At 55.0% G+C, this 10,779-nt stretch overlaps 2 protein-coding genes across 2 annotated transcripts in view; both read left to right on the forward strand.

Moving 5' to 3' along the window:
* Window position 1: 1 nt before the first annotated feature.
* On the forward strand, window positions 2–5,822 carry STING1 (stimulator of interferon response cGAMP interactor 1; the record flags this gene model as incomplete). Its single annotated transcript, XM_031060581.1, has 6 exons — window positions 2–162; window positions 710–887; window positions 1,731–1,839; window positions 1,997–2,235; window positions 4,019–4,205; window positions 5,578–5,822. Coding segments are annotated over 6 exons (1,068 nt in total), but the record flags the coding sequence as incomplete, so codon positions are not given.
* Window positions 5,823–10,750: 4,928 nt separating this feature from the next.
* The window catches only part of LOC102032788 (SLC35A4 upstream open reading frame protein-like), a 1,206-nt gene continuing 1,177 nt past the window's right edge, over window positions 10,751–10,779 (forward strand). Inside the window, exon 1 of the mRNA XM_031060582.1 lies at window positions 10,751–10,776. Coding sequence (XP_030916442.1) covers window positions 10,751–10,776 — 26 coding nt within the window. The remainder of the gene's footprint in view (window positions 10,777–10,779) is intronic.

Raw genomic sequence — 10,779 nt, forward strand, 5'->3', positions numbered from 1 at the left:
GCTCGTGCTGCTGGTGCTCTGTGCCGGGGCTCTGCTCCTGGCCGGGCAGCCCCTGGTGCCCACCGCTCGCAGCCTCGCCTTCCACTTCGCCACCCTGCAGACCGGGGAGCTGCTCAAGGGCGCCTGCTACCTGGCCGAGGAGATCTTCCACCGGGACGCCAGGTGAGGCAGCGGGGCTGACTGCCTGCCTGCGGCGCTCCTGGGACCAGCCTGGACAAGGGCGTTGCACCCTTGGGATGTGGGGGGGGTTGCTCCTGGTCTCTGTGCCCACACGTGCCCTCTGTGGCAATGATGTGCTGTGCCCGGCAGCACATGCTGCCCTCTGTCACCCTCCTGTCCCTCTCATCTCTGCCTCCCTCTCTCCCACCTGCCCAGTTCTCTCAGTTGTCCATGGATCTCTCCTCTCCTTGTGCCCTTTCCCTGGGGAACAGATCTTGTCCTCCAGCCTTTCCCCACCACCCAGTGCTGGAGGGCAGGGGGCTCTTGTCTCCATTTGCTGTCCAGGGTGACATTCCATCTATCTGCTCCCTCTGAGACACCCAAACCCTCCCTGCCTGGGGGCATTGGGGTGTGCTGGGCAGCGTCCCACACAACTCTGTAGTGCTCTGGAAGGTTGGTGGCCCCCAGGAGATGGGAGCAGCCCTGGCCATGGCTGCTGAGGGTGGGTAGGTGGCCACCAGCCTGACTCCTGTCTCCCTCTCCCACCCAGGCACCATGGCAGCTTCTGGAGGGCCCTGAGCTCCTGCTTCCCCCCACACTGGCACGGGCCCATGCTGCTCGTCTGTGGCTCAGCCTACGTGGCTCTCTTTGGTGATGGGCAGCAACTTGGCCTCCACCTCATCCTGGCCAGTCTGTGCCAGCTCCTCATCCTTGCCCTGGGGCTCCGGGTAAGGCTCCCACAGCCCCAGCCTGGCTGGCTGCTCGGGGAACCCTTCAGCCCTGAGCAGCCATGGGGACATGTAGCCAGCTCTACATGGCCTCTGCATGTCCAGCCCAACCAGAGTCAGCCTGGCAGGAAGAGCACTCTCAGCCCAGCGCTGCAGAGCTGATCTCCCTGGCCCTGTGCTTCCAGGAGTGTTGGCATTAGGAGGGCAAGGCTGTCTTCTAATGAGCACAACCATTCCAGGGGATGGCATGGCCCCCCCAGCACAAAAAACAGGGGTATTTTAAATCTGTCAGTGAAGTTGGTGTTAGAGGGAAAAGCAGAGTCTGTGTGTTCTCAGTTCTCAGTGTGGTGTGGGAGCAGGGCCAAGTCCCAGGTGCCTCTGCAGCAGTGGGAGGGCTCTGCTGTGCCCCAGCGGTGCTGGAAGGGTCCCACAGGCTGCAGAAGGTGCTTCTGTCAGGTGCCTGTGGGACAGGACACCCATCTCCACCCAAATGCACCCACAGAGCTGGCAGAGGCCATTGGGAACCCCACCATCAGGCACTGGGGTGTCTCCTCTGCCATGCTGGAAGCACAGGACAGATGCACAAGTTGCACTGGGACACAGGATCCCAGTGGAAGGTGCAGCCAGGGAAATGCCTGGCTCACTCCAGCCCCAGCTCCCTCCTCTCTGGGGGCTGTGGGGGCTCTCAGGGGCTCTGCCCTGCACGGTGGGGGAAGGGGCTGGTGGGGTTGTTCACTCTCCAGCTCTCTTTGGAGTTCTCCAGCCTCTGTGGAGAACTGACTGTTGCAGAAGGGCCCAGGTGGCAGCTGTCATCACCTGGTCTGTCTGTCCTTCCCTCCACAGAAGCCCTCAGCAGTGGAGATGTCTGAGATGTCCGAGAGGTCCAAGCAGAACGTTGCTCATGGGCTTGCCTGGTCCTTTTATGTTGGGTACCTAAAAATAGTCCTGCCACGTACGTAGCTGTTTCCCTGCATTCCCATGCCTACAGATAGAAATAGCTGCTAATAACAATCCTCCCACTTTTACAGCGTTAGCAGGGAAATGGGGAGCAAGGCAGAATGCAGCTGTACTCAAAGCAGGCACCTCTGCCTGATGCTCTCTTCCACCAGGGGTGAAAAAGTCCATGGAGGAATTCAGCAGAGCCAATCCCAACCTGCCAGCGTGCAGGAAGACCTGGAAGCTCCACATCTTGGTCCCTCTGAGCTGTGATATCTATGATGACCTGGAGAAAGCTGACAGCAATATCCAGTATGTGACAGAGCTCACTGAAACCACCCTGGCCCGAGCAGGCATCAAAAAGAGGGTTTACAAACACAGCCTCTATGCCATCACAGATGAAGAAAATCAGGTATGCTGAGAGCAGCATTGGGAGCATCATCCCAAAAACTTTGCTGGCCCCAGAAGTGGCCCTAAGGACAGGAGACTGTCACCTCTCCTATTAGATACTCCCAGCTTTCACCAGGCTTCCGTGAGATGGAGAGATCCCACTCCTGTAGCCCTTCCTGCTGCCTCCTCTGCCTCCTCCCAGGCCCAGCTGCAGGGATGGTGGGCTGGCTTAACCCCTCCTGCAGCTGACTGAAGTCCAGAAAACAGTAGAAAACTGAGCAGGAAAAAGCAGATGTGGGCTACAGAGCATCACTTCCCATAGGATGAATGTTTCCTTGTGTTGTGAAGAGGTGCTCAAAGATGTCTGTGTGAGAAATTATTTGACTCCCTCCTTTCCCCCAGTCACCCTTTTCTAGGCTGGTGAGCCCTAAATCTCTCCAGCTCACATTGCATTCATCTCCTCCCACATCTCTGGGCAGACTGGCCCCTGTCCCTTCCCCTTGGAGGAGGGAACACCCTGGTGCTGTGCATGGTGACATTGGCAGAGCTCTGCTCCTCACCCTGCTTTGTCCTTTGGCAGAGGCTGAGCTCTGAGCTGCAGTTTTTAAAGTCCAGCCTGCAGGGACCCCGAGCCTCTGTGCCCTGCTCTGGGGGAAGCACAGTCAGTCACAGGTTTTTCCTGCTGTGCTGCGCAACTGATGCTGTGTTCCTTCTGCCAGGCTCCTGCTGAGTCACTCTGCTCCTAGGAGCTCCAGCAGCTCTGAGCCTGCACCTGGCCTTCCAGTAATATTTGCCCCTCAGCTTCCTGCCCAGTCCCCCACAGTGAGCAGGGCCCATGGAAGGCACCTGCCCCAGGGCAGTAACTGCCTGCCAAGGCTGGGAACTTCCTGCTTCTCTGCATTCACCTGGGATCACATCCCTCTTCCTTCTAATTCACTCCATTCAACTTTCCAGTTTACCCAGTGTAAGACACTGGTAACACCACTCCTCCTTGGCATGTTTACGGCTTTATCAGATTTCTCTTGGTTTCTTTGCTCAGCCTCCTTCCAGCTGTGCCTCCACCTTTCCAATGTTTATGCTCAGCCCTCCAGCTCTGTTAGGATGCTCAGACTTAGAATAATGCAATCACAAAATATGCTGGGTTGGAAGGGACCCACAAAGATTATCAAATCCAATGCCTGGTTCTGCACAGGACACCCCAACAATCCCACTCTGTGCCTGGGAGCATTATCCACGAGCTCCTGGAGCTCTGGCAGCCTGGGGGCTGTGACCATTCCCTGTTCAGTGCCCCCCTGTACCCTCTGGGGGAAGAACCTTTTCCTGATACCCAAACTAACCCTGCCCTGACACAGCTCTAGCCATTCCCTGGGTCCTGTCATTGGTCACAGAGAGTAAAGATTGGTGCTGTCCCTCCATTTTCCTTTGAATAGCAGAAAGCCACCAAGAAGGTGTGATCACAGAGAAGGGATGTCTCCCTAGGGGACCAAATTCCATGGGGAAGATCACCCTCCAGGCTGCTCTTGGGAGCACTGACAAAGCCAGTGGCCGCCCCCCATGGGCAAAGGCAGCTCCCTGAGCCCACCTGGCAGAAGGGACACCTGGATCTGTCAGGCCAGCTGCTCTCTCCCTGCTCTGCAAGAGGCAGGGGGACACAGGGGCCAGACTCGGTATCTTTGTCCCAGTGCTCCCAGTGCAAGGCAGGCCAAGGAGCTGAGAGGTCCTGAGTGCTGTGCCCAGTGCCAGGATCTCCCAGCAGCCCTTTGCCAGTCCTCCTGTCCCCATGTCTTGTCCTCCCACCCCTGCAGCTCTGGCACTGTGCTGTGGAATATGCCACCCCACTGCAGACCCTGTACGCCATGTCCCAGGACGAGTGTGCTGCCTTCAGCCGGGAGGAGCGCCTGGAGCAGGCCAAGCTTTTCTACAGGACCTTGGAGGAGATCCTGAGAGGCTCCAAGGAGTGTGCAGATACATACAGGCTCATTGCCTACGAGGGTGAGTGAGGGGAAAGGGGCTGGGATGCCCAGGACAGTGGCTGTGCTCTTCTAGCCCTGAGTGACCTGGATCAGTGTCTGTGCAGGGCTCGGCTGATGTCCCCAGTCAGGGGGCCATGGTGGCCCCTGCTGCCACGGGAGGAAGGGAGGGGCTGCATTCCCACATGAAATAGGAATGTCACTGAGCATGGCATCCCTGGCTGGTGAGGGAGGGCATTGTCACACTCTGCTCTGGGCTGGAGCAGCCTCACCTCCAGCCCTGGGGCAGGTCTGGGCACCACAACATGAGAAAGATCTAAAGCTGTTAGGGAGTGTCCGAAAGAGGGACATGGGGGTGGTGAAGGGCCCAGAGGAGCTGCTGAGGTGCTGCTGAGCTGCTGAGGGCACTTGGCCTGTCCAGCTGGAGCACAGGACACTGAGGTCAGACCTCACTGGAGGCTGCAGCCCCTCCTGAGGGGCAGCTCCAATCTCTTCTCCCTGGGAGCAGGGACAGGACCCGAGAGAACAAGTGGAGCTGTGCTAGGGGGATTTAGTCTGGATATCAGGAAAAGGTTCTTCCCCCAGAGGGTGGTCAGGCACTGCCCAGGCTCCCCAGGGAATGGTCCCTGCCCCAGGGCTGCCAGAGCTCCAGGAGTGTTTGGACAAAGCTCTGGGACACAGGGTCTGTGCAGGGCCAGGAGTTGGACTGGATGATCCTTGTGGATCTCTTCCAGCTCAGGGTATTCCATGATTCCATAATTCGAAGGACTTCTTGCTGTGAGTCTGAGGAGCAGGGAAGGTGGTGGCAGCACTGGTTGTCCCAGCTGAAGTCCCCAAGGGAACCTGAGACAAGCTGTGTGCTGCAAGCATTGAGTGTAACAGCAGCATCCAGGGCAAGCAGCCGCTCCCCTCACTGTTGATGTTCCTGGAAGAAGTTGCTGGGGCTGTCACGCCCTCCCCAGCAGTGGGATGAGTGTGTGCCAGTCCTGCTGACAGGGGATGGGAGGGAGCGAGGCTTTTCCTCATTCCCATCATCTTTTCATCTCCCATCTCCTCACCTCCACCAGATGAAATCAGCATCTTGCTTTAATGAATGTCAGTTTTTTCAGAGGAAACTCTCCCTGATGGGGAGAAGCATTTCCATGCAGTGAGGCAGTTCCCATCACAAGCACTACTGGGAATCCAGCACATAGTGCCTGTAATTTTACACTCCTCCCCTCACTTTGTGTTTGAACTTTTCCCCTCTGCCATGCAGAAAGTGGGAAGTAAAAGCTGTATTTTTCCTGTGCAGGAAATAGTGCATATTTAGGGGCATCTCACAGAGACTTTGCTCCCTCCCAGAGCTCTGCCTCAGGACAACCAGTGAAGGAAGGTTTGTCTTTCTTCTGTTCCAGAGCCAGAAGAAGCAGAGACCCACTTTTTGTCCAGAGAGATCGTGTGGCACTTGCGGCAGGAGCACCACGAGGAGATCTCCGTGCTGGAGCAGAGCCACCCGCCCAGCCCATCCACGGCCCTGGACTCAGCAGAGCTCAACCTGCAGATCAGTGTGTCAGACCTGCCCCAGCCCCTGCGCAGTGATGGCTTCTGACACAGCCCCTCACTGCCCCTGGGGGCTTGGCTCACCCTTCCCCAGCCCCCTTCCTCCTGGAGCACGTGCTGCCCATGGCTGCAACCCCCAGCTCCCATCCCAACCTCCTGTGCACCACGGTTACTGGACCAGCTGACTCAGCCCACAGCCCTGTGACATGCTTCCCATTTTCTTTGTTATGTACAGCTCTGATGTTCTTCTGTGGGTGTATTGTTTTTTTATCTGTTTTAATTTGTGTCATATAAAGCACTTTTCTCTTTGGGACAAGTTGCAGTATCCTAAATTTTGGACACAATATGCAGTCTGCCCCATGTGGGATGGGAAAAGGTTTTTCCCTCAGAGGGTGGTTGGGCACTGCACAGGGAATTGTCATGGCTCTAAGGCTGCCAGAGCTCCAGGAGCACTTGGATGACGTTGTCAGGGACAGGGTGGGATTGTGGGGTGTCTTTGCAGGGCCAGGAGTTGGCCTGGATGGTCCTTGTGGGTCCCTTCGAGCCCAGGATATTCCATGATTCTGTGGTGTGGGATGGGGCTTTGGAAATGCCAGCCACAAGTGTGCCTGTGTGTGCTGGGACAAACACACCCAGCCCATGTGGCTGGATTCATGGGGCAGTTCTGCAGGCACAGGGAGCCTGTGCAGGATTCCAGGGGAGCTCCAGCCTGACCAAAACTGTTGGTGGCAGAGCAGGCTCACCCAGGATGGGGAGATGCTGGGCAGACACAGGCTGGAGCTGACACAACAGCCTTGCTCCTGCCCTGGGCTGCCCAGCTCCTTTTAGAATCCTGGAATCACTAAGGCTGGCAAGGCCCTCTGAGGTCATCAAATCCAACCAGCACTGCCAAGGCCACCACTAACCCTGTCCCCAGGTGCCACATCCATGTGTTTTTTAGTATTTCCAGGGGACAGTGACTGTCCGGCACAGCCCATTCCAACTCCTGACAACATTTTCAGTGAATAAATTCTTCCTGATGTGCAAACTGAACCTCCCCTGGGGCAGTTTGAGGCCTTTTCCTCTGGTGCTGTGCCTTGTTCTCTGGGAGCAGAGCCCCACCTGGCTGTTAAGGAGTTGCAGAGAGGGAGATGGTGCTGCCTGAGCCTCCTTTTCTCCAGGCTGAGCCCCCCATAGCTGCTCCTCATCTTGTGCTCCAGACCTTTCCCCAGCTCCATTCTCTGCACATGCTGCAGCCCCTCAATGTCTTTCCTGTCAAGAGGGGCCCAGAACTGGACACAGAATTCCAGGTGCCTCACCTGGGCTGTATATGTAGGACTCCACCTTTCATGCACGTGGGAGAACATGGTGGGAGATCTCTCCCCAGCTCCAGCCCAGTGAGCTTTCAGGAGAGATTTGGCTGCATGTTGGTCCTGCTGGGACTGGGAATTGGAACCCATTTCAGGATGCAGTAAAACCTTAATCTGCAGCCTAATCTCTGGGTCCTGCATCTGTGCAAAAATGGCAAAAACGACAGATGAAAGGGCTGTGAAGGGAGGGCTGGGACAGCAAAGGCCACTGCAAAGAGACAGCTGGTTTGCAGAGGAATCAGGAATCTTTGCTGAGGCCTCCAGGATGAGCCAAGTTCTGGGGCTGGACTTACTGGAGAGGGAAAACAGCGGGTGAGGGACCTGGTAGAAGGCAAGGAGCTGACTGGGGGTCTGGCCCTGGGGTGTGGGCAGGATGTGGGTCCTGGTCACCTGAGCAGCGTTCCCAATTTGCTAAAGCTGTGGGCACGTGCTGAGATGCACGGGAAATGTGTCAGGGTCGAGCTCAGCAACACAGGAACAGCCAGCAGCAGCTGTGTGAGCAGCAAAGCCACTGCAGCCCCCCAGGGCTCACACCTTCAAACCCCTGCTTGTGGGGCACAGCTCCATGTCCTCCTTGATGCCCTGCTCCCTCCTCACGTGGAAACTTCTTATCTCGCCCATCACTGCAGCCAGGCCGGGCTGGAGATGCTGATAAGCTCAGGCCATATTAGCAGGGGACAGGTTGAAAGGCAGGCACAAGCCCAGAGGAAATCTGACAGCACAACCTTGTTCCAGCAGCAGCCATGCTGCCAGCCAAAGGCTCAGCTCAAGGGCACAGCCAGGGCCAAGGTGAAAGGCTTTGCTGGCAGCAGGAACTGGAGACAGGGCTGGATCAGAGGCAGGAAAATCAAACCTCAGAAGTGGCAGCTTGCTGCTAAGCTGGCAAACACAGGCTAACCAGTTTCCCCTTGAGCTCTCCAACAGCACAAATAGTTCAGTTTTAGTGCTAATCACAGCATCCCACAGCAGGTCTGACTCAGATCAAGGCTCTCTGCTTGGAGGCAGACCCATCCTGGTCCATGGGGAGCAGCAAGGCCACCATAGCTCAGCAAGGGGAGCTGTGCAGGTCCAGGGGCCACCACAACTCAGCAGGTCCCAGGTGCAGCAGGGAGGGAGGTTCACAGCCAGGATCCTGCTGAGCAAGGCACAGAATGGCTGCAACCTCCCTCCAGCCAGGGCTGGGGCCAGGCTCAGCTTAGACACAGCAAGGACAGGGCTGCTCCCAGCCCTCCCTCACATCCCAGCTGCTTTCCCACCAGAAATCCCAGGAGCCACCAGCAGTGACCCATCCGTGCTGCCCCACACAGCACAGAGCCTTAATGTGTGACTGGGGGGCTGAGAGCTGAGCTCCCTCACAGATCCTCTGAGGGCAGATGCTCAGCTCCCACCATCACCTAGAAAAACTCATCTTCAAAGATCCCAGAATGGGTTGGGGTGGAAGGGATCATTTCATTCCACCCCTGCCATGGCAGGGACACCTCCCACCATCCCAGGCTGCTCCAAGCCCCATCCAGCCTGGCCTGGGACACTGCCAGGGATCCAGGGGCAGCCACAGCTTCTCTGGGTGACCTGTGCCAGGGCCTCAGCACCTTCACAGGGAACAATTCCTTCTCCAGTAGAGAGATATATAAACCTCCTCTCTGCCATGTTGTCCTGCAGCTGGTGAGGCTGGCCATGGGTTCACCTCTCTGGAGGTGACAGCAGTGACTGATCACAGGGCTCTGCTGCCCTCACATGTTTTTTACCAACACCCAGATTTTCCAAGTCAGCCTTGCACTAAGCAGCACTTTTCAAGTGTTGTGACTGTGTTCCAAGAAAGGCCCTTGAATTCACTCACATTTCTTTATTATTTTATTTTATTTTATTTTATTTTATTTTATTTTATTTTATTTTATTTTATTTTGTTTTATTTTATTTTATTTTATCTTTTCATGAAGTAAAAATCCTACTTGAAAAGCAGCTGCTTTGAAGTGGCTGAGGAAAATGTCAGGTTCACTAAATCCACACCTGCCTCTGGGTAAAGTTTGGAATCCTGCAAAGCAAGGAAACAGCAGCTCAGCCTTCAGCAATGGTTGGATTTAAACTGGCTATTAATATTAATAACAATATTAATGCTGCTTCTTTGGGCTGCACCTGGCACTGCCTCCCGAGACCCTTTTCTTTCCTTTTCCCAGTGCTAGGGGGAGCAGTGTAACATACACTGGGAATGTGTCTAAATGAACTTGGAGAGCAGCAGCCCCACAGCCCAGAAGGCTTCACGGAGCTGCCTCGGTGCTGGTGTAGCACTCACGAGAGTATCACACACATAACCCCCAGCACCACAGGCTTTAATTAAATTGTGCCAAGCCCCTGAAACCAACATTCCCCACAGTTGCTCAGTCGTGCCTGCAGCTCTGCAGGGCCTGTTTTCCGAGCTGGAAGTGCTGCAGTCGGGGTTTCACTGGCACCTTCAGCAGCTGTGTCAGCTGGAGCATGGCCCCAGCACAGCTCCGTGGGGCTCTGGGCTCACACCAGAGGTGCAACAGCCCCAGGTTGTGCCAGGGACTGGATATTCAGGACAAGTTCTTCACTGAAAGTGTGGGCAAGCACTGTGCCAGGGTGCCAGGGACTGGATATTAAGAAGTTCTTCACTGAAAGGGTCGAGTGTCGCCTCGATTTTTTAAGATTTTCTAAGCCTTCTGATGTTTACATTCTTGTAACGAACTTTCTCACACACTTTCTGTAAATAACTTATTGTTTTGCATTCTTTTATGGAGGAGGAGAAATTTGATGGACTGTTGGTTTGCCCAGTGTCATTGGAGAGGCGCCACTTTCATCCTCCAATCCACGGTCACTTTTGGAAAACCATAAATGTTGGAGTCAGAAAATAAACTTCCCTTTTCTCCACCTTGAGAGCAGCAGTGTGTGCTCATGTTGTTTTGTGTCCTATTGTGACAGTTGAGCACTGTGCCAGGATGCCAGGGACTGGATATTGAGAAGTTCTTCACTGAAAAGGTTGTAGCACTGCGCCAGGGTGCCCGGGCCATGTTGGAGTCACGTCAGGTTGCTGAAGTGTTCCAAGCACATCTGGGTGTGGCTCATGGGAGCTGGCAGCTTTTTAATCATTATTTTGGATTGGCAGGGCTGTGTTGATGGTTGGATCACAGAATTGTCTGGGTTGGAGAACTCCGAAGTCATTTTTGTTCTTTCCTTATTCTGTTATTTCTGGGAGGGTATGTGGAAATTCCGCCCTGGAGCTGAGGAGTGCCCATCAGAGGGATTCCCACAAGCATTGAGATTGGTGAAATGCATCAATGTTTGATCAGTAATCACTTTACTACCTTTAATATAATTTACTATCAATATTGCTTCAAAGATATTGCACTCCTCTACTAGCTAGAGCTACCTACATTGTGTGGTAAAGAATTCTGAATGAGATCTTTTCGCATAATCCTTTCAATCATTAATTATTTTATTTATATTTTTGTGTTGCCATCCTTAATCCTGAAAGACGAAGTTGTATAAAGGCTCAATTGCATAGCTTTAGACATAAACCACTGGCCAAGCCTGAGGCTGGATCAGACTCCTCAGGGAGGAAGAGCCCAGGGGAACTGCAGAGCTTGGGATCCCCATCCATGCTGCCCCCAGGAGTGACACGGTGGCTAGGTCCTGGAAGCCCTGACGGCGCTGAGGGGCGGCCATGAGCTCTGTCAGCCCGGCCCCGAGGTG

Source organism: Geospiza fortis, unplaced genomic scaffold (genome assembly GCF_000277835.1).
Source record: "Geospiza fortis unplaced genomic scaffold, GeoFor_1.0 scaffold413, whole genome shotgun sequence".
NCBI classification, from domain to species: domain Eukaryota; kingdom Metazoa; phylum Chordata; class Aves; order Passeriformes; family Thraupidae; genus Geospiza; species Geospiza fortis.